The 23,352-nt window shown below is 39.1% G+C and overlaps 2 protein-coding genes and 1 pseudogene across 2 annotated transcripts; 1 reads left to right on the plus strand and 2 right to left on the minus strand.

Annotated features, from left to right (window-relative positions):
• Positions 1 to 269: 269 nt before the first annotated feature.
• On the plus strand, positions 270 to 4,227 carry LOC101303974 (aspartic proteinase-like protein 2-like). The gene is made up of 10 exons (XM_004294001.1): positions 270 to 753; positions 1,058 to 1,187; positions 1,279 to 1,529; positions 1,628 to 1,855; positions 2,240 to 2,402; positions 2,592 to 2,665; positions 2,760 to 2,856; positions 3,143 to 3,209; positions 3,606 to 3,677; positions 3,821 to 4,227. Exons 1-10 carry the CDS (start codon positions 518 to 520, stop codon positions 3,979 to 3,981), a joined length of 1,479 nt encoding a protein of 492 aa, XP_004294049.1. The 5' UTR covers positions 270 to 517; the 3' UTR covers positions 3,982 to 4,227.
• Positions 4,228 to 4,551: 324 nt separating this feature from the next.
• Positions 4,552 to 9,491, minus strand: LOC101311082 (annotated as a pseudogene).
• Positions 9,492 to 10,941: 1,450 nt separating this feature from the next.
• LOC101304257 (protein argonaute 5-like) lies at positions 10,942 to 16,844 on the minus strand. Its single transcript, XM_004294002.1, has 21 exons — positions 16,355 to 16,844; positions 15,674 to 15,888; positions 15,408 to 15,557; positions 15,166 to 15,299; positions 14,970 to 15,079; positions 14,629 to 14,729; positions 14,400 to 14,538; positions 14,159 to 14,275; positions 13,937 to 14,047; positions 13,794 to 13,853; positions 13,466 to 13,585; positions 13,200 to 13,371; positions 12,864 to 13,123; positions 12,603 to 12,745; positions 12,428 to 12,490; positions 12,289 to 12,352; positions 11,967 to 12,090; positions 11,772 to 11,845; positions 11,571 to 11,665; positions 11,456 to 11,487; positions 10,942 to 11,366 (listed from the first exon to the last, which is right to left on the minus strand). Exons 1-21 carry the CDS (start codon positions 16,763 to 16,765, stop codon positions 11,197 to 11,199), a joined length of 2,865 nt encoding a protein of 954 aa, XP_004294050.1. The 5' UTR covers positions 16,766 to 16,844; the 3' UTR covers positions 10,942 to 11,196.
• Positions 16,845 to 23,352: the final 6,508 nt, after the last annotated feature.

Below are 23,352 nucleotides of genomic sequence, written 5' to 3' on the forward strand. Positions count from 1 at the left end.
GAGAGAGAGAGAGTTAACATGTTGACAAAGTACGTAGAATTATTACGCACACACGTTGTAACAAAAAGGAAAGTGATGCATTGATGTATTTGTGTAGTTCTCACAGTTCTCACCAAACAGGGAAAGAAAACGCAACGCAGATCCCACTCAAATCCCAGTCCAGTCAAAAAATTGGTTCGCACTTGCAATTTGCAAAGCAAAAGATAGAAAAAGTAAAAGCAAAACCAACTTAAAAATATAAAAGAAAAATCATACAAATTGAAAAAAGAGAAGTAGGTAACGTAATCCATTACTCCATTTTTGAAAACTTCTGTTACAGCCTCTCTCCTCCTCTCTCTGAAACACTCTCTCTCTTCTCCTCATTCCAACACTCACCTCAATCTTCTGTCTTCAAATGCTTCTGTTCCTTGCAACCCAATTCAAACCGAACCTTTGAAATTTGATTGAACCAAACTCAACAATTTGGTCTTGTAAGTTTCTAAATTATAAATCCTTTTGTTGTCGGTGGGGGAAGGAAATGGGCTTTCTCGCCGGAATTGTGATCGCCGGTGTGATTCTGATGTCGGCAGCGACGGTGCTTTGCAGCAGCTTTCCGTCGACGCTGGTGCTGGAGCGGGCTTTCCCGGCGGACCACCGAGTGCCGTTGAGTCAACTCAGAGCTCGTGACAGAGTCAGGCATGGCCGAATGCTGCAAAGCTCAAGCGGCATCGCTGACTTCCCGGTTGAGGGAACCTTCGATCCATTCCGGGTTGGGTAGTTTTCTCACTTTTTCTCATTTGGGTTTTGTTGCATTCGTGTGTTTCTTGCTTTGCTTGATATGATTGGATTCTTGATTTGGTTTTCTTTGATTGCTCTGTTTTGTTATGTCTTCCCTTTCCTTATTGGTTTCAATTCATTAATTTCTGGTTTTGTCTTTTGGCGCTGCTTTCCTTTCCTCTATTCTTGGTATTGGTTTTTGTTGAGTTTAATGCTTCAGTTTGTTAACAGTAATGAGTATATTTCATCATCTTAACTTTGGAAGGCTCTTGCTGACTCTGATTTTTCTTGCAATTTGTAGGCTTTATTATACCAAACTGCAATTGGGATCTCCTCCAAGAGACTATTATGTACAAATTGATACGGGAAGTGATGTTTTGTGGGTCAGTTGCGGTTCCTGCAATGGTTGCCCCGAAACAAGTGGACTCCCTGTACGGTCGCAGTTTCTTGTTCGTTTTATTGTTTCAATATCTCTGAGATTGTGAGAACTTTTTTCAAAGTAGTTTCTTGTATTTCTTACAGATTCAACTTAATTCCTTTGATCCTGGAAGCTCATCAACGTCACAGTTCATTTCTTGTACGGATAAAAGATGCAGTCTTGGGGTTCAATCCTCAGATTCTGATTGTTCCACTCAGAATAACCAGTGCTCGTACACATTTCAGTATGGAGATGGCAGTGGGACATCAGGCTATTATGTTTCAGACTTGTTGCACCTTCAGACCATTCTCGAGGGTTCTATGACCCAAAATTCTTCCGCTTCCATTGTCTTTGGGTGAGTTATCACAAGTCTTTTCAAGTAGAATAATCAATGTCTCTCTTGTACACTTTTTTTTTAGTCTTGGAAGTCATTCTCTTAGATGATATAAACAGGTGTAGCACCTTACAGACTGGAGACTTGACAAAGTCTGATAGAGCAGTTGATGGGATCTTTGGGTTTGGCCAACAGGGTATGTCTGTCATCTCTCAATTGGCTTCACAAGGAGTTGCCCCTAATGTCTTTTCCCACTGCTTGAGAGGAGATACTAGTGGTGGAGGTATTTTAGTTATCGGCGAGATTGTGGAACCAAATATAGTGTACAGCCCACTTGTTCCATCACAGTACGTTGCCTTCTTTTATAATTACAATGCACATCTTAAAATGTTAATCCAGTGCCAAACATCTTTGTCGTCTTCCATTACTTAATTATGATAAAAGGGTCATTGCGTAAAATCTGAAAGTGTCATAATAGATTGTAGTTTTATTGAAACCAAACCCTTATTTTTCACTGTGGACAAATAAAGCCATGAGAAAGACAATAGATAGTAGGTCACTTAACCATCTGAAACATCTTTACAGGTTAACTTATCATTTGGCATGTACATTAATCTCAGTTCTGATATGAATATAAGGAATCCAATTTTTAGTCTTTTGAACTAGATCTCTGAAAGATCATACAAAACCCAACTGCTGTTTTGACTAATCTTTTGGGTTCAATACATCAGGCCTCATTACAATTTGAATCTTCAGAGCATATCTGTCAATGGACAAGCACTGCAAATAGATCCAACCGTGTTTGCAACATCAAGCAATCGAGGAACAATAGTTGATTCTGGTACAACTTTGGCGTACCTTGCAGCAGAAGCTTATGATCCTTTTATTAATGCTGTAAGTCTTAGTTGAGCAATTTCCTATTCATAAGTTGACTATCCTAAATGTCATTCTGTTTCTTGTATTCCAAGTTATTTTTATTCCATCTTTTCTGTTTTTGGAATGGAGTGTGGAATTGTGCTACTGTATGGTCAGCTCGAGTTTTGAAAAGATTAGAACTAAATTTTCTTTTTTCTTGTATTGCAGATTACCACTACAGTTTCACAATCTGTGCGCCCTGTTGTTTCCAATGGAAACCAGTGTTATTTAATCACCTCCAGGTTCACCTTTTGGATTCATCATCTCCAATTTTTCTCCTTCACTGGCTTTCTCTATCATTATGAATTCACTCTGAGCTGTATGTTATCCGTTCAGTATCAATGATATATTTCCTCAAGTGGCTTTAAACTTTGCTGGTGGTGCATCTATGATTCTGAGACCTCAGGACTACCTTATACAGCAGAGTTCTGTTGTGAGTTTTTTCGTTAATTCTCTTTCCATTGTCATGAATCGGTCCTTAGAATGATTCTCCAATGTACACACATCCTTCTGCGTGTTGTTCAAATTTTTCTCTATTAATTGTTGGTCTCCATTTGTAAGCACTGGTATTTGTTTGAAAGTGGAAATGATATTTCCAAGATATGAAAATAAAGCGTCACTGCACAGCTTGTCCTCTTTGTATCACCTTAAGCAGAATTGCAGTTTGATCTTTTTTGTTTCGAAACTATAAGCTGATTTGTGTAAACTTTTGGTCACAGGGTGGTGCTGCAAGGTGGTGCATTGGCTTGCAGAAAATTCAAGGTTCGGGAATCACGATTTTAGGAGGTACAACACAAAACTGGAAACTTTTCATTGTCTGAGTTATTTTTAGGGGTTCTATTGGTGCATCTTCCATAATCTCACAAGTTTTTAGCTTTAATTGAACAGTTTATTTTGAAATTTTTTCAAGTTCACTTTTAGTAGACATGGTTATGTGATATCTTGTTCTTCATAAATTCTTTGAAACTACAACAGCATCATATTTGGTGCAACTTAAACTACAGATTTGTGATATTATAAGCTTCTTTATTCCGTGCTTCTGTCGCTCCACAACATTCCTCAACATTCCTCAACATGCATGTATTTATATGCTTTAACCACCTGCTTTTTGCTCTCTGTTTGTTTATATTTAGATGGTGTATTTATCTAATACACTCAATAATGTAATCTTCCTTTTGCCAGACCTTGTCTTGAAAGACCGAATCTTTGTTTATGATTTGGGCGGTCAACGAATCGGATGGGCTAACTATGACTGTAAGTATAATATTCCTCCATTCCTACCTAAAGTATATTTATGCAACCATCTATTTATGTATGGTATCTACTCACTCCCCAAGTTACTTTGAGTTTATGCAACAATAGACTCTGATCCCTTTTTATCATCTTCATTTTTCTAGGTTCATTGTCAGTTAATGTCTCTGCAACTAGTAGAACCGGAAAAAGTGAATATGTTAATGCAGGACAACTAAGCGACAGTACTTCTCTACATAATAGTCCTTACCAGCTTATACCAGTTATGCTGATCTTATACATGCTAGGAAACTTCCTGTTTTTATAGCATTTCATTCAAACCATCTGTGGGGCTATGGGCTACCCTTCTTTTTTTTCTCCTTTTGTATATTTTGTTCTCTTGCTGGTTTATATTTGCAGCTACCAGCAAGACCATGTGCTATAGCTTTCATGACCCCTTTTGGTTGTTTAGTGTGTAATAGGTTCTGTGGCTTTCATCGTCAAAAGTTTTTTTTTTTCCTTTACCCATTGTCCATGTAGAGTTTACACATTACTGTTCCACAAGTTGTAAATTACATTGACATGTAATGTGTTCAAGGAATATATATTAGTCTATACAAAACTTCTGTGTTGTGTAACAGTGTGATTCTGGTGCATTTTTTCATGCATGTATATACCAATCCTGTCCAAATCATTTTGGCCTTTGGAAGTTGCATCATGGATCATATTGATAGTTCCCCAATATATAACATAACCAATGATAGAAAATGGATTGCAGAAGAGTATATATGTAAAATCAAACCATTACAGTACATGTAAAATTAAAATCAGTCTCCATACGACATCGGTAAAAATACACTATATAATCCACCATATAGAAATTATTATTGATCAGCATTCAGCAATAAAACATCACTTCTTTCACATTTCCTTTGATCTCCGGAAGGGCTCGGAGAACATGTGCACCCGCACCAGCTATAGAACCTCCATCCGATGAGTCACTGTCATGTAATGCCGTGCTCGAAAAGCTACCAAATGGGCGTAGTACACGGGAGGCACTGCACAGAAAACAAAACTTCTGAAAACAGCCATCTTCACTATTCTGATGCAAGCGAAAGAAGGGGGAACAAAAAAAAAGAAAAAAAAAAAGAAAGAGAAATAATACCTATAGAAACCGATCGAGTGCACCTTGCATACCTGAAAAGTAGTTTGGATCAGATTTTCTGAGTCACAACAAATTTTGTTTCCTAATGAATAAATCTGTGCACTTACGTATAACATAAATTGTTGGTTAGAACTTGCAAACTATCTGCACTGAAACTGTTTTCATCATACAACACATGGTAGTGTGCTGGACGGCTTGTTCCCTACATGCGCAAGAGATCCACATCAGAGTTCATATTAAACCAACAAAATGTGCATTCTCAGCAGTGTCGGCAACAGATAAAACCACAATCTTATAAGCAAACACGACACCAGTACCTGGATTCCGGCATGACTATTGAGGTAAAAGTCAAATTCAGTAGGGTGGCAAATCTCAGTGTCAACAACAGTACCTAAACTGAAACAGTTAAACACTTGGAACCAGAAAACAGAAGTTACATTTATTTGGCAGTGCTTTAAAGATTGAAACCTGGTTGAATATTTCCACTCCTGTCCATCTGACCACAATTATTATGATCAGCAGGGAAAAGGCGAGTATGATGCCTTTTCTGTACCACCACAAACGTTACTGTAGGCATATATCGTTCCTCCAAAGAGGCACAGGCCTGTAAAAAAAGGAAATAGAAAAAAAAATTAACGAGGATATAAATTCAAACATGCTCTATTCATAAATGAAGAAAACTGTTGCCAATTTTTTGTTATATACCCTTCTTATAGCATCCATCTCATATAGCAAAACTTGGCTGAATTGGCCTTCGCTAACGCCATCTCTGTCAAGTAACAACAGAACCCATCAGTTCAGGCGATTTTCCTCGAGAAAAGAGAAAAAACAAACCGTTACCTGTAGAATATGATTCTTGAGGGCTTTAATCTGTTTTGTTTGTAGAATGCAACGAGAAGTTCCCTAAACAAAAAAGAAGAAAGAAGAAATAACAATGATGGTTGTTAAACGAAAAGAAAAAATCATAGTTACACGTTGAGACTTCTAACCTTATCATTCCTCCAGGAACCAAATCCTTCTCAGATTTGTGTGATTTATAAAGATCTTTAATAATTTCATCACGGTGAGGCTGTGCAGAAACAATTGCTCTGTAGTTTGTGATGTCTGGCCAATCTGTTGAGCCCACAACCTATTAGAAAGAACTGATGAGTTAAACCTTAGTACAATACCACCAACATCCTTCTAAAAGGATAGATGATCAAACTCACTGCTGCCACTGATGGACTACTATCATCCCCGGCTGCTGGATGAGTAACATCTGCTCCAAAGATGATTGTGGGGACGCCATCGGTGACAACAGGCAGCTTCTTACAAATTGCATCATTCAAAACAGTGTTCCGTCCACCAACCTACAAAATATTTTATTGTTCAATGACAGAATTACCAATAGGAAATGCGCAAGAGAAAGTGCAGAACTAACCTTCACATTAATCTTAAGGGCAAGATTTTCCAAATATTGTGTATTGAATGTTTTTACTTTTTTGGGTTCACAACACTGAGACACAATGCCTAATTCTGTTTCACAGGTTCGTTTAATCTTCCCTGCAATTAAATCTGCATGATCAAATTTTAAGCTACACTTTACTGCATGACAACTTAGTTTCGGGTCCTTTTGTGATACTCACCATAAGATGAATCACTAAAATCAGGCAAAATGACAATTAATAACTGAAGTTGTCTTCCCTTTTGAACAGACATCTTGTGAATATCCCGGGGTACCTTCTCAATTTGTCCAGGATGAGATGACTGTACAGGAATTAAGGGTTGGGAGAAAAATTCCTAGAGAGATTCATCATAAAAGAATCTGGTCAATTTAAGCAATTCAAGGCAAAATGACACACTGAATAATCAGTATAGGAACAGAGCCACACCATCCCCTTACTGTTACACACATTGACCAAAGCTTCAAGAAATGGGAAAGTAATATCTTGGGATAGTCTGGAGAAATTAACAAATGCCCAAAATTGCAATCCACCGTTGAACATTTTCTACAGTTAATTAAAATAAAATCAGTAAATAGATTTTCGTTTAAACCGCACTCTCATAAGTCAAAATCAGTGACATCTACCTTGTTTGTCATGTTCCACTGCCCCATCTGGGGTTAAACACTCTTTTCACGACCACTGTCATGGTATTTGAGCTGAAGCAACAAAGTAATCACTAAGTGAAAGAAAATATTTTAACATAAGAAAAAAGAAACTGTAGATCCTTAATTACCAATGGAGATGGTAAAACTCGTGCTTTGACCAATGCCATTTCCTCTCTCACTTGTAATCCAAATTCCCTCCTTATAAGAGATTCTCTATCGTCTCTATTGTTGGATTTCTTCCTGATCATCTGTCCACAGATGTACAAGTATGAGCAGATAGAAGACAGAAATATTTCAAAATAAAAACCAGCCAATAATGATGATATACCTCTGTAATACTATTTTGCCTGGCCTGCGGACGTTGACAAGTTGCTCTAGTATGTTAGTGACTTGTTTTTTATTCAGTTTCTTTGTGTATCTCTGGCCAGCAACAATTTTGCAAAGCTGGTGAAATATAAAATGATATACATTAGTTATCTATAAATTCTAAAGACAACTACCAGCCTTAGTTAGAAGAGATTGATGCACAGCAGATTAACAATTTGTGAAGTCGAGAGAAACAGAACCTCCATAGGTAAGTAAGTAGGTTTTGAATCATTGCCAGCTTGAATGGCAGGCCAAGCTACATATTTGAGATCAATCTTGTACTTCTTACGATAATATTGAACAACTGATCTGTTCTCATCTTCACAAGTAAACATAAGATACAAAATTGAATTATTACGTGTTATAAACACATTTTTACCTACATATAAGCAGGTGGAAAGATACAAGAAACTCACCTTAACTGTCCCAATGGTTGTGCAGATAGTCCATTGATTGTGTAAGTTCTCTTAACTTCTTCATTTTTGGTCTAGTCCCTTGAAATAACTTCTACTTTGACCCGCTTCAATGATCTTTTCACCTGTGCATAATTATTAAAAATGTCAGAAACAAATTCACTGGGATAAAAACACAAGTATACATACTCACGCATAGTGAAGAGTGTCTGAGATAAATTAAAAAAGCATGTGAATAGAAAAAAGAAGAGTATGTATTCAACTTCATGAATACATAGTCATGAACTTGACATTAGGAAAATCATATAATGGAACTAACTAACACGTTTGTCATAGAAAAAAGAAAATGCAAATTTAGGAGAACTTTGCAGACAGATTAAATTTGCAACATATAACTTATGATGAGAAATTTAACATACCTTCATACTATCACGATCAGGCAAAGGCTTGGAACGATCACTGTAGTTAAAATGTTTAGCAAGAAACTTGGTGACCAAAATGGGTTCAAAAAAAGATCTTGCTGACACATCTGCAATATTAATGTAAAACAGAGTTGGAGCAAAGGACTTGGTACACTGTCATAGAAAATAAGGTAAAGAAAAATACCAATATTAAGGGAAAGTCCTAGCTGTGTAGGCCGTAGACTTTGGTAAAACCCTCTCCAGAATTCCAAACCTTCACCTAGACTGCCTTTCGGTCCATGCTCAGTGGAGAAAAATGACCTCCCAACAACAGTGTACCTGAAATAGAAACCACAAAATGAAGCAACATTAAGGAACAAAACCAAGTTCTTTTATGGAGTAGAGATTATTACTTTTCAGATGGTGTAGCTCTAAGAGCAACATCAAGAACTTGTATCGCGTCTTGAGGCGTTTCCACATGCTGGCAGCGCAAGAACTGTTGTAGTCGATGAAGGTCTGGCTTATTGGCCAAAGAGAGAGCCACCTTAAACTCTCGATCCTTTCTGTGTAATAGGAAAAAATACAAAAAAATTAAACAGACTTCAGAATACAACAAGAACTAGATACAAAAAAATATCGAGCAATGAGCAATGTTGACTCATACGAAGTACCTTTTCCTTTTGGAAGTTGATGACCCTGCATCATTTGGAAGTAACTTGACAACAAACTCTCTGGAAGAAAATGGCAATGGCCCTGCGGTATAGAGGCTCTTCATGCCATCATAAGCCGGAATTCTCTTGCCTAAATGCGTCTCGGAATACAGATGAACCAGTTGGTTTATCACTTCTCTGTGTATCTTTTTCGACGTAACTTCAGGGGTTATGGTAACCTAATATGAAATTGTCAACAACTCCACAAATATATCTACCAAAAGAAATTGACAAGAACAAATTTCTGAAGAAATGAGAAGATGCATGTGCAGTCAAAAGTGAAAATTCACATGTAAAAATGAAAACTTACATCGTAATGGTGGAGGTCTCTGTCAGCAACCTGCACCAGGAAGTGATTGGCTCTGACCTGAATTTTCCTCCCGACCGTCACTAAGTCCGGCCTCTCCTGAAACCACACCGCCTTCGACGACGCCGGCGGAACAGCAGCCACCTGCGCCGTGGTCGTCTCCAATGTCAACTTCTGCTCCATCTCGCTACTCAGCGAAGAAGCCACCGGTGCCGAACTTGACGAGGCCGGGGGAGGAGAATAAGCAGCAGGAGTCTGAGTTCGAGTCAGCGCCGGAGCAACGGCGCCTGAACTTCCTCCGCTGATGGAACCTCCTCTGCCGCCTCCGCCGTGCGAGGGGTTGGAGCGATCGTCGGAGTAATGCCGGCCTCGGCCGCGTCCGGACATTGTCATTTGTCGCCGGAGAGAGAGAGAGAGAGTTTTATAGTGAGAGAGGGAAAGTGGAGCGTTATGTATGGGAAAACGAGAAGACGAGGGAAGTTACGGCTGGTTACAATGACGAATTTGCCCTCGTCTTCCACGCTGAGACTGTCTCAACCGTGGTTCATGACTTGATGGCTTAAAAGCAAAATAAAATTCAGATAAGGATGGATTATTATTCTTTTCAACAAAAAGGAATGGATTATTATTGTGTAATTAATGCGGGAAAATTATAAGAAATTTTTTGAGCAAAATTAGTGTCAAGATGAGCTTTCATTCAACGGTAAATTATCGTAACATAAGAAAATATACCTCATTTTAAATTTTTCAAATATGTGAAATAAATAAAGACCTACCAAAAGTTTAATTTGAAAATAGATTTTTCTCATTTCCCATACCTACTACAGGCGGTTGCTGCTATGGGTTCAAGATGATAGCAAACACGACCCCATTTTCATTCTGTGTGGTTACAATATTAGAAATTTCGATCTAATCAGGCGGTTACTGAATTTCTTGTGCAGTGTGCCCCACTCCTACACCGATGAACTTATGAAGTGTGAGAAAATAGTGTACTTAGAGCAGTGAAGTATCCTTGCACCAACACAATTGGACGGTTGGATTTCATCTATTACAATTTATTTATTACTAAAAAACAAATCTCACTAACATTGTTGATGTCATGGTTTTAAATCTCACTAACATCATGGCCAAATCAATTAAGACGCGAGAGAGGGCTATGACACGCTACCACGCCTTAGATCTCTTAGAGAAACACGCCGCATCCATCCATAAACACCTTAAGCAAAATGAACCTCTCATTGATACTACAAAAACAATTGGTTTCAAACTCCCATCCGGCAGCAGCTCGTTAACTGCAAGGAGAATCCATACCACCTCCGAGAGCCTCCATAATGCCAAGGTCGATAACAAAAATCTCAGCACCATTTCCGAGCACTGTTGCTTTGCAACTATGTTGCATGCGTGAACATGTACATTTCAGAATCAGAACTCAAGTGCCATGAACCGACTGGCCCCTAAAGCAAAGCGTCAGTGAACAACTAACGACATCATATACAAAGCCTTGCCACCAAGTGATTCAGATCATCCCTTGTCAGTTCTTTCTCAACCATATTCAGAAGATTGATGATAATAGCTAACACTTTTTTTTTCAGACCAATAAAAAAAAAAGAAAAAAAAAGGGCCAACACTTCTAGAAACAATCTCTGCCATGAGATGCAACTCAAGCAGTACACAACAGCATGCAACAACTAAAAAACAAAGGCAGAAGTTTGGTTTGCATATCCAAAGGGCACATTGATAGCTGACACTAGCTTAACATATCCTAGAATGCCATGAGATTCAACCCAAACAGAATACAACAGCAAGCAACAAATACATAATAAGGCAGAAATTTGGATTGCATTTAAAAAAAGATTTCATATCCGAAAGACATTGTTAGTTGATGACAAGGTCATGCAACTGACCAAAAGTACTTCTCTAGCTGCCCCAACTACAATGAATTTACATTTAGCCACATCCGCTAATTAGATTAGATTGTCTGGTGTAAACTAAACTGAATTTGTATCGAGGCCTACTAGTAACAAAAGTGCGCCTAATCCCAAAAACGCAACTGCACAAAAGAGGTTGATCTGTTCTTTCTCTCAACTCTGATTCAACAGAAAAACATCACATCCTTGACAAACTCATGCACAGCCGGAAGAACCTGGCTCTGTGCAGCACTACCCCCGCTGCCTCTGCCAACTGAAGCACCATCTGAATTATCGCCCTCAATGTAATAGCGTGCTCTGAATGCAGCAAGATGGGCATAATAGGCCGGAGGTACTGCAGTACAAGTATCAGGCAACAATCAGAAAACTTGAATGAAACTAAAAGCACAAGCATATGAAATTAAACAGGTTTAATTTACACACCTATGGAAACTGAGCGGGTGCACCTTGCATATCTGAAGAATTGAGCACCACAGATCAGAAAACCTGAAAATATAAAGAGGGTAATAAACAAGAACTGAGATTATGCTGTACTTACGTGTAGCACAGATTGTTGGTGAGAGTCTGCAACTGATCAGCAGTGAACTTGTTCTCATCAAACAGTACATGATAATGTGTTGGGCGACTTGTTCCCTGCACGAACAAACACATTCAAATCTCCAATAGAAATACTCCATCAAAGGGGATCAAGGAACTACAAGTAATGCACAATTAGAACGATGCTGAAGTTCACACCAACCTGAATTCCAGCATGGCTATTGAGGTAGAAATCAAATTCTGTTGGATGGCATATTTTGGTATCCACCACAGTACCTACAAAGATTGAAAAAGATGATTTTAAAAATGTGTGTGTGTGTGTGTGAGAGAGAGAGAGAGAGAGAGAGAGAGAGAGAGAGAAAACAGAGATAGAGAAAGAGCAGCTAATTCATGAAACCTGGTTGAATGTTCCCACTCCGATCTGTATTTCTGTCAACAGGGAAGAGACGAGTATGATGCCTTTTCTGCACCACAATAAAAGTAACAGGTGGCAAATACCCCTCCTCCAAAGAAGCACAGGCCTGTTGACATCAATCAAATAGTTGAGATAAAGTTGTTTACACCCACTTTGCATCATCAGGAGGATATAATTAGATTTAGTCAAACACCAAAAAGCACATGGCTTTTCCCAAAAAAATATAAACAGCATCATGGAACTCATTTGTATATTCTTCATTTCAATCTATCGAAAGGAGTTTTGCAAATGACTAGGGATGTACCTTCCGTATCGCATCCATCTCATAGAGCAGAACTTGGCTAAACTGACCCTCACTAACCCCATCCCTGTCAAATATCAAAAAATCATATATCAGCAAGTGTTACTTGATTTTGTTTGATCACAGAATTAAGCTCTGTTACCTATAGAAGATGATTCTGTGTGGCTTCTGGCCAGTCGATCTTCTGAATGCAATGAAAAGTTCCCTGAGAATAAACAATATAAGCCATTAGTAACCAAAGAAGAAAAGAAAAACAAATAATGAACAAGAGGAGAAGAGAAGAGAGGGGTGAGGGGCAGTGTCTTTTCTTCCTGTACCTGATCATTCCAGAATGAACCAGGCCTCGCTTTTCATCGTGAGTTTGTTTGTAAAGATCTTGGATGATTTCTTGACGATGATTCTGTGCCGACAAGATTCCTCTATACTTAGAGACCTCAGGCCAGTCCATTGAGGCAACGACCTGTCAATAGAAGTACACAAAGGAAATGATGAAAAGAAACAGCGGCCAAAAATGATTATATCCTGGAAAAGCACGAAGTATCGAATTAAAGGAAACAACAGCGAAAAAAGGAACTCACTGCTGCTATGGATGGACTACTGTCTTCCCCCGCTTGTGGATGTGTGACATCAGCACCAATGATGATTGTAGGACGATCACTGACGAGAGGAATCCTCCTCAGAATGGCATCATTTAAGACAGTGTTTCTGCCACCAACCTTAACATTAATTTTAAGAGACAGATTTTCAAGGTACTGCTTATTAAGCTTCTGTGCTTGCTTAGGGTTACAGCACTGGGAAACAATTCCAAGCTCTGTTTCACAGATTGTTTTAATGGGACCTGCAATAGAAAGACCAAATCTAAGTACAAGGTCGCAGATAGAAAGCACAGTTTTGGGTCATAGTTAACTCCTCACCATAAGATCCTTTGACATCAGGCAAAATGATGATCAACAACTGAAGATGTTTGCTGCTTTGTCCCATCTCATTTAGTCTCTGGACAGACTGCTTGTGGATATCTCTGAGAACCCTCTCAATTTTGCTAGGATGAGCAGACTGTACTGGGACTAGAGGCTCGGGATTGAATACCTAGAAAGAAAAAGGTCATGAAGTCAATTATAGCAGATCAAGGAAGAAATAGCACACCAAGGAAGAAGTTAGAAGTTAGAAGTTAGAGACTTACAATTCCTTTACTGCCGCACATATTGATGAGATCATTAAGAAAGCAGTCATTAAAGTCGGGACGAAGTCTAGAGAAATTGACATACGCCCAGAAATCGATATTGGCACCATTAACCATTTTCTACAAAACAGGGAGTCCAACAAAAACAAATCATCTACAGTTCATGATAAGGTTGCTTTTAATTAGAAACAAAAGCATTGATATTCAACATCGAATAACCAACAGACAAACACACAAATACTTGCAGAGTACTGCTTCCTCACTCTAAATAAACAGATGAAATGCAAGGGCGTATATAAATGTGGGAAAAAAAAAAAAAACACCTCACCTTGTTAATCATGTTCCATGCACCCATCTTGGGAGTATCCATTGATTGATGGTACTTTAGCTGTGACGATGAAAATAATTGGTCATTTAATAAGAAAGAGCAATATTGCTTGAATTGCTGAAACATGAATGAGCAGAAATTACCATTGGAGATGGTAATACTCTAGCATCCACCAGTGCCATTTGTTCATTCACTTTTATTCCAAATTCATTGTTTACAAGACGCTCTCCGTTGTAATTATTTCGCTTCACCATCTATCAATTGTACATATTACCAATGTAAGCACACAAGGCAAGATTGGAGCAATTCTTTACCAAGATTAAATGAAGAAATCCACTTTTTGTCGACATAAAACATATGCCTACCTGCTGAATATTGGATTCCCTTTCCATTGGTCGTTGGCAAGTTGCTCTCAGCATGTTTGTTACTTGGTTTTCACTAAGTCTCCTTGTGTATCTCTGCCCTGGTACAATTAAACACAGCTGCGGGAAACAAAATAATGTTCTTATATCATCCCCCTCCAAAGGTAAGTAAGAGAATAAAAATAACAAAAATAAAAGAAACTATCAACAAATTAAAACATTTAGATAGTCACAAAAGAACCACCTCCATGGGAAGATACACAGGTCTTGAATCATTTCCAGATTGAAGGGCAGGCAGAGCCACCTGTGTTAGGTTAATACCGTACTTCTCATGATAATATTGAACCACAAATAATTTGGTTTGATTATCCTCCAGAGTGAACCTAAATCCCAATGTCCCACAGTATGTTATTAGTAATACTGAACAAATTAGCTCAAATAAACACAATCCTTGTACGTATAAGAATACTTACGTCAACTTGCTTAGTGGCTGTAAAGTGACCCCGGTAATTCGATAACTCCTGCCACCACCACTGCTCAGTGTAACCTTAATTCCTTTCAGGTTTTTCTTCAGCTGTAAACAACAATCAAACAGTGAGCAACAATGTGAAGATATAGCAATGAGGATACAATATTTTACTCAAAAGGAGGTGATATTCCACAAGGATTGTTCAACGTTCACAAAGATGAGAAAGATGCATGTAAAACAACTGATCATATATTAAAATTGAATGCAGCTGCAAGTCAGAAGTATGCAGCCAACATCTTTATTATCCATTGGCTGCAGAGAACAATGTCTTAAAATCATCAATACCTTAAGGCAATCACGATCTGATAGACCCCTTGAGAGATCATTGTAGCCAAAATGTTTCTTGACAAACTCTGTCACCAGAATAGGCTCATAAAAAGCCCTTGCTGAGATATCTGCACAATCACATAAAACTTGGATCATCTTGCTACATGGCCTAGTCGAAAGAGAAGTAGGAGAAACGATGGAGTTAAAATAATACCAATGTTCAGTGATAGACCAAACTGAGTGGGCCTTAGGCTTTGGTAAAAGCCTCTCCAGTATTCCAAGCCAGAACCAAGCTCACCTTTGCGACCCAGATCAGGGTCAAAAAAAGACCTACCAACAACACAGTATCTGTGCAAAGGAAACAAAAGGTTAAAATAAACCAATTTGTATATGTTAAAGGAACCAAAACACAAAACAGCACCCACAAATACGCATCATTAATTAACAAAACCATACTTCAGAGACGGTGCAGCTCTGAGAACAACATCAAGAACTTGGATAGTCTCTTGTGGTGTTTCGTGGTGTTTCCTCAGTAAGAACTGCTGTAATTGATACAGGTCAGGCTTGTTTGCCAATTTAATAGAGACCTTGAACTCTCTATCTTTCCTGCAAGAGAAGGATTCAAACGCACTTTAGATTCTAAAAAAAAAAAAAAACACAGAGGAAGCCTTAAGAAAAGAATCAAGCCAAATACAAAGAAACAAGGCCTTATATGGGTATACCTCTTTGTTGCAGGTCCAGCTCGGCCTTCTCTCTCAGGTAGCTTGACCATAAACTCTTTTGAAGTAAAGGGAAGTGAACCAGCAGTATAGATACTCTTCATGCCGTCATATGCTGGCATCCTCTTCCCCATGTGAGACTCAGCGTACATCTTAACCAGCTGACTGATAATATCTCTGTTCGTCTTCTTCGATGCGACTTCAGGGCTGATTGAAACCTAAGGCCATCAAAGAAAACATATTAATCTCCACAAAATACAAACCCGACAAGAGAAATGAGCATAGAGCACAGAGAGGTTGCGAGGCCAAACACTTCATAGTGACTGGGATCTCAAAACAACTTTCAGACACGTATTACACATCAAAAATCGGAACTATAAGAGAAAAACAAGAACGCTGAAGAAAAATGAAGAAGAAGATTTTACATATATCTCAAACACTACAAAGCCAAAACAACAGAGTAGAGGCATGACTATCTGCAAACCGAAATTCTTTAAAAATCGATACAAAATTACACGTAGAAAAAGCTTTTCTCAACAAAATGGAGGACGTGGAAAACAAATTTCAAGATGAGCAAAAACAAGAATGTAAACCAAAGATGAGCCTCACAGATACACAAGAACAGAGAACATCAAAATCAAAACCGAAAAGCAAATAAAGACAAAAAAAAACCAGAGGACTCACATCATAGTGATGCAGATCTCTCTCTGCAATATCCACCAAAAAGTGATTGGCTCGGACTTGAATTCTCTTACCGACGGTACCAAACTGCGGCCTCGCCGGAAACCTCACAGCCTTGTCCGACGACGGAGGTAGCTCCACCGCAGCTAATGTGAGCTTCTTGTCCATCTCACTCGCCAGCGATGCAGCTGACGATGAGGATGAGCTGGCTACCGGAGCCGGAGTTGGAGACACGCTCGGCGTCGCTACAGCAGGCCGCTCAGTGTGAGCCGGCGGTGCCGGAGCTGGAGCATACGCCGGAGAAGGCGCAGAAGCTGGAGAATACGCCCCTCTGGCGGGACCGCCGGGGTTTGCTCTTCCACGGCCGCGGCCTCCGCCGCCGCGACCACCGGTTGGACCGCCGCGATTTGACATTGCGGTGTTGGCTTCTCACTTCTCGGAATTGAAGAGAGAGAAAGGAGGGAGTGGAGTGGTTTTTTAGAGAGAGAAACTGGAACGTTTTTTGGGTTTTGGAGAGAGAATGAGGACTGAGAGAAGTCAGTGAGTATGTATTTATATATTTATATAGCAAAATCCGGAGACGTGCTGAGGAAGGAGTTGAAAGACCAAGACGCGGGTCGGGAGATGACGATTTTGCCCTCGCCCACGCTCTTCCTTTCTCTCAAAGCCTGAGCAATTACAGAACACGCGCCGTGGCATCAGGGTAGTGCAGTGAAAGTGGGGCTTGGTAGAGGAGACGTGTGGGGCCAGTGGGGGTGGCCTATGTAACAAATGCTTTGGCTGTTAATGATATTCTTTTTTGTTAATTACGATTCTTTGTGCTAATTACTTTCGGTAATTTCAGAAAAGAAAATATATTTTTCGTAAAATAGTGATGCTCTGTGAATTAGAAATTTTATACCCGATCAAAAAAAAATTTATCAACAATAATATCCTTATCAAAATTTCTTTCCAATGACGACCGAAATTTTATACTTTAAATAGAAAATTTATTTACACATCGTGCATCCCCCACTCTTTCGGCTAGTAAACTCATTTTTGAGTATATAACAACCTTTCAAGGATTTAAGAACAATTTTAGTCAAAGAGTAAAAGAGATTTGAGGAATGATAGCAAAGAGAGTCGTAGGACTTTGTATATTATTAATTGATAGATACTCTTTATATAGGGAATTACAAAGTACCTTTTGGGTATGGAGAATGAAAACATAATCATATTCTAACATGTAAACCTATCAAATCCTAGTAGGATAAGGCCAAGACACACATTATGGAATATCCTAACACTCCTCCTTGTGTCGCGCGCTTTCATGCAGATAGTGTTTCATGTGTTGTCTTGTCAAGTAACAAAAATTCTGTGGGAGAAACTAAACCTTGACCGTAGGACCGTAGGAGAAAAAGAGTACAACACACCAATCTACTTTGATTATGTGATACTCCCCCTGATGTGAACATTATTCAGAGAGACTTGATAACCGACGCATTCCTATACTTTTCACATGTTTCTCAAAAGTAGACTTAGGCAAAGACATAATAAATAAATCTGTCACGTTTCCTTCCGAACTCACTTGGTTCACTTGAATGTTAAGAAACGCTTATTGTTGTTGATTGTAGAAGAATTTAGATGAAATATGCTTTGTGTTGTCATCTTTGATAAAACCAAGCTTCATATGCTCGATGTAAGATGCATTATCTTCATAAATACATGTGGATTTATCGGTCATAGAACTTAATCCATTATTTCCTCTTGGTTTAGTTTTTTGTCAATGAATTGTGATCAATTTCATGGATTAGAATTATGGGTTGAACTTCATCTTTGGTTTTCACATGTGTTGGTATCCTTGTTGGGATACTTCTGTGTTCTTCTTTTTTGTTGGAGTTCATTAGTTTTTATTTTCTCGACTGTGAATTGCTATATATTCATCTAGTGTTGGTGTTGTAGATTTTGGCTTCATGTATCTGTCCTACCAGAAACAAACATGGGTTAGGTTTAGTATTGAAATAAGCCAAGCTAAAGGAGTCCAGCACTATTATAGAAATTAAGCCTAGCTATGATAGTCATGTGTAACAAACATCCCCTTGAGCTATCAAAAGATATTCTTTATATCGTTCTAATGATGTTGGGTTGGCACCGAGCTAAATCTAGCTAACAAGTTGACTAAGAAAACAATATATGGTTGAGTGTATTGAGTCAAGTACAATAATGCGTCTATTGCACTAAGGTAAGGGACCTCTGCGCCCAAGATCTCCTCGTTGTCATCTTTCAAACAGAATGAATCTTTCTTTATATCCAGACTTCATAGGAGTACTAACCAGATGCATTTTGTCCATATTAAATTGCCTGAGCATCTTTTGGACGTATGCAGACTCAGTGCTCTAGCTCAAGTTTTAGGCAAAATCGAGTCTTCCCAAGATCTTTCATCTCAAACTTGGATTTCAAATAAGCTACAGTTTCTCTTATCTCTTCAAGAGTACCGATAATGTTCATGTCATCAACATAGACGGCTACAATTGTGAATCTGAAACTTGTTTTCTTTATGAACACGCATGGGCATAGTTCATCGTTTTTATATCTCTTCCTAATTAAGTAGTCACTTAGATGAGTATACCACATTCGTTCAGATTACTTTAATCTGTAAAGTGAATGTTGCAATCTTATAGCAAACGCACTTTGTGGTTTAGAGTCACTTGATTTAGGTAATGAAATATCATCAAGTACTTTCATGTATACCTCTGAATCTAGATCCCCATAGATATGTGTTGTAACCACATCCATGAGATGCATGTCAAATTTTTCGGATACTACCAAACTGACTAAGTAGCAGAAAATTATGACGTTCATTACGGGAGAATATGTTTCCTCATAATCAATACTAGGGCGTTGTGAGAAATCTTACGCCACAAGGTGGGTCTTATACCGAAGTCCCTCATTCTTCTCATTACGCTTTCTAACAAAGACCTATTTATGTTCTACAGGTTTTACACTTGGCAAAGTTAGCACTACTGAGCCAAATACATGTCGCTTTGCTAGAGAATCTAGTTATGTCTGGATTGCAACTTTCCATTTAGTCCAATCTGCTCTTCGTTGACACTCTGCAACGGAGCGTAGTTCGATGTCGTCATGCTCTATGATTTATTGAGCTACGAAATAAGCAAAATATCATCGACAAGCATGGATGATCAGTCCATCAATTCATAAGTGTTATCATAAGCTATGTTGCATAGAATTGGAAGCGGAAGCGTGGAAGCGAAGCGTTTTGGAAGGACGGAATAATAATATATATATATATATTATAATATATGAAATAAAATGTTGATGTTGGATGGAGTAGTTTTTGGGTATTTGAGGAAGAGAAGCACTACTTTTTTGTATGGAGGTGCATGTATTGGATTTCTTCTCATAAGAAGAACTCGTATCCTACAGTTTGCGCCACTGCACTATCAGTCACCAATCAAGACTGGCTTCACTCTTTTCTCTCTCTTCTCCCTCATCTTCTCCATCTTTCTTCTCTCTTCTCCCTCATATGACGATCATCTTCCATCTTGTGTAACAAATTGAGAAAATTCAAACCCCTCAACACCACCCATCGGCAAACCCAAACGATACCTCTGAGTCTCTTACCCTGAGAGTAGATCAGTAGACAAGAGTTACGACGGCAACGACTAGACGAACGACGGCGAGATGGAGGTCGCGCTTCTTGCATAAGTTCCATCGTCGTGCTTCCAAATCGGAAGCTCGCGCTTCCGTCGCGCTCCCAGATCTTCTTTTTCCGGAAGCGTGATTTCGACCGCTTTCGGCCGCTTCCACGGCGTTTCCCCTTCCGAAGCGAGAAACGAGTGTCTCTCGGCGATTCCGTGCTTCCTAGATCATAACACATTGAGATTTCTATGTCCTCTAATTACGACATTGATCTTGAGGCGTCCCCCGTGGATAGTAACATCAATTCGTGGACATAAGTGTAATCAGAGATAATCTCGTGAGAAAGATTCTCGACATCGGTGATTAAAAGATTAGGTTATGCCTTATCTTCCTTGGACGCGTGTCAACCGAACCTAGTGGCCTCCCTCTTTTCCTTTGGGGAGCCACGACCTCCATCCCCCATCATGGGCGACGCCGCTGACGACGGCAGTCTCGTGCCCGGGGATGGCCGTGCCCTTTTTAGGGACTTCGAGTAGATCGTCATTCCTAGGTACATTTGTAGCTGGTATATCTGATCTTGTCACTTTCGCAATCTCAGAGAAAGAGTCAGACATCATATCTGCTACTTTTTGAAGATTGAGAATACGTTTCACTTCACTTTCAGCTTGTGAAGTGTATGGGTCATAATGAGACAGAGTGGGGTCAAACCACGACACTTTTGTTCTTATCTCCCCCTAACGATGAGAAGAGTTTCTCATCAAAGTGACAATATGTAAATCTTGCATTAGAGAGATCACATGTTAATGTCTCTAGGTATCGGACAATCGTTGGAGATTCATAACCAACGTAGATACTTAATCGTCTCTGAGGACCCATTTTAAAACGCAGTGGTGGCGTAATCGGCACATAAACCACACAACCGAAGCTACGTAGATGCGAAATGTCAGGCTCATATCCAGTTACTAACTGGTACGCACTAAAAGGTTGATTGGCAGTGAGTTTGAAAACGAATAAGTAAGGCTGCATGCAATATTGCATAACCCCATGACGCAACAGGAAGGTTGATGCACATTACCAACGCTCAAGCTATAAGCTGAAGTCGCTTAATCATTGCTTTGGCAAGACCATTTTGTGTGTGAACATGGGGTACGAGATGCTCAACGTCAATCACGATAGACAAGCAATAATCATCAAAAGTCTTTGATGTAAACTCTCTAGCGTTATCTAGTCGAATAAACTTAATTGGATAATCGGGTGGTGAGCCCGAAGCTTAATAATATGTGCTATGAGTTTTTAAAATGCAGCGTTGCGTGTGGATAATAGTGCGACATGAGTCCAATGCATTGAAGCATCCACTAGAACAGTAAAGTATCAAAATGGTCCACATTCTGGATGGATAAGTCCACAAATATCGTCTTGGATACGATGTAAGAATGATCTTTTCTCTGTGTTATCTTTAGCGTAGGATAGTCTCGCTACTATTTTTGCTAAAAAGCAAACTTTGCAAAACGAACTATGAACATTGGAAAAGTCAATACTTTAAGCAATTTTTCTTCTACAACTCTAGCAAATTCCTTATTTTAGAGATTTCATGATCATTCTATAAAAATATAGAGTTTGCTACAAATATAGTGAATTTGGTTTTCTCTCTCGTCACATTCTCCATTTTGGAGAAAGTTTAGGGAATCTGTTGGACCAAAACAACAAAAATCTTCCTCAAAATTGAGAAAATCAAGAATTTGGGAAAGTTGGAGATGCTCTAAGGAGATTTTGAAGATTTATGTAGAACAGAGAATTTGTAGGAGTTGAAACATGGGATTGAAGAATAATTAACTTTTAGTTTTCCTATAATGCATAAATTATTAGGAAACGACTTAACTAGCATTGTGGAGGTCATGGATTCAAATTTCACTAACATCAGAGGTATGGTGAGGGAGTGACACGGTCCATGAGTTGTAGTTACATAAATTATGGTTGAATTTAAGGGGTCGTCAATGAGGTGACAAAAACTTTTATGTTTATTTACTTTTAATTTCATTAAAAACAATTCCTAACAATATTAAGAACAATTCCGAACAATTGTATTTCAATTTTACTTTTAGTTTCATCTTACATTTTTTTTAACTTAAAGACAATTTTGTCATTAGAATCAAGTAGAGGGTATAATACAAATCAATCCGTTGCCATGCGCACAGAGGACAAGCAAGATCATCTGATTTTGGGTTCGAGGAAAGAGTCAGATCTTCTTGATTCGCATCTCTTTTGGGTTCCTAGAGCTGACAGGAGGTCCCCGACACTACGAAAATGCATAAAGAAAATGGACACACCAACACTACGAAAATGCATAAAGAAATCTATACTCTGATATGGTCAATAGAGCAAAGCATATATTCTGACACGTTAGACATCTAAAACCCAACGGTGTACGTTTCTACCCAGCAAATAGTTAATAGCTTGGTTCCAAAGCAGTATAAGTTAGAAGTGTCACTCCTACAAACATACAACACATACTCTACCCACCAGATAGAGAAATTGAAGAGGATGAAATGTCTAAAGACCCAAAAGAGCTTAGGCGTAGAGGTCCAAAAGCCCAACCTACTTCTCTTCCTCTTTCCCGTCCAGACCAGCCGCCACCATGCTTCTTGAGGAGTCGATGACAACCAGTCTAATTCGACGGCCTTCCATCTTCGAGATCCATGCCGACGCCGACGTTGAATAAGCTACATAAAACTCAAACGTCGGTGTCGTTCAACCAAAAAAACAAAATAACTTATGTACCTTAAAGGCGGCCTAGATTCAAATCTTCCACCGTCAATCTAGAGAACTGAAATTGAACCAACAAAACAGCACCGATTATCATTGTGTTGATCGACGAAGACTCGATATTTTTTTTCCACCGTATGACAGGGCACACGAGAAGGCCACGCATGTGACGTTTCTCACTTAAGAAAAGAATAGATGAAATAAATGGTTTTTATTCTTATTTTCACGTGTCAGCAGCAAGTAATGATCTTCATCAGAGAGAACTAATGAAGGTCGCACAGCCTAATCACGCCGCAGCCCATACAGGACCATGTCGCATGTCATTTCATGACCTCCTATACTAGTCTATACCTTTTGTAGGCGTAATAATGAGAAAGGCCCGTTGTTGGAAAACCAAAATTTGATGCGACGTAAAACGACAACTAAGCTCTGCCGCTCACAATCCCCTCAGTCTGCAACTGCTCTAGCCTCTGCCTCTCTCTCTGGCATTTTCCCTTCCCGATAATAAACCCAAAAAAAAAAAAAAAAAAACCCCAAAAACGACGATCCCACAGAACCTCCACCCGTCCCGTAGACCCCACTCTAGGGGATTATTTTAT

Source organism: Fragaria vesca, linkage group LG3 (genome assembly GCF_000184155.1).
Source record: "Fragaria vesca subsp. vesca linkage group LG3, FraVesHawaii_1.0, whole genome shotgun sequence".
Taxonomy (NCBI): Eukaryota; Viridiplantae; Streptophyta; class Magnoliopsida; order Rosales; family Rosaceae; genus Fragaria; species Fragaria vesca.

Excerpts from the sequence above, each read along its gene's own strand:
- LOC101303974 (XM_004294001.1), top strand. The coding sequence starts at position 518 with ATGGGCTTTCTCGCCGGAATTGTGATCGCCGGTGTGATTCTGATGTCG. Across the intron at positions 754-1,057 it reads TTCGATCCATTCCGGGTTGG|GCTTTATTATACCAAACTGC; the intron begins GTAGTTTTCTCA and ends TGCAATTTGTAG. Across the intron at positions 1,856-2,239 it reads AGCCCACTTGTTCCATCACA|GCCTCATTACAATTTGAATC; the intron begins GTACGTTGCCTT and ends TCAATACATCAG.
- LOC101304257 (XM_004294002.1), bottom strand. The coding sequence starts at position 16,765 with ATGTCAAATCGCGGCGGTCCAACCGGTGGTCGCGGCGGCGGAGGCCGC. Across the intron at positions 14,048-14,158 it reads GGGAATCCAATATTCAGCAG|ATGGTGAAGCGAAATAATTA; the intron begins GTAGGCATATGT and ends TACAATTGATAG. Across the intron at positions 13,372-13,465 it reads TGTGCGGCAGTAAAGGAATT|GTATTCAATCCCGAGCCTCT; the intron begins GTAAGTCTCTAA and ends TTTTCTTTCTAG.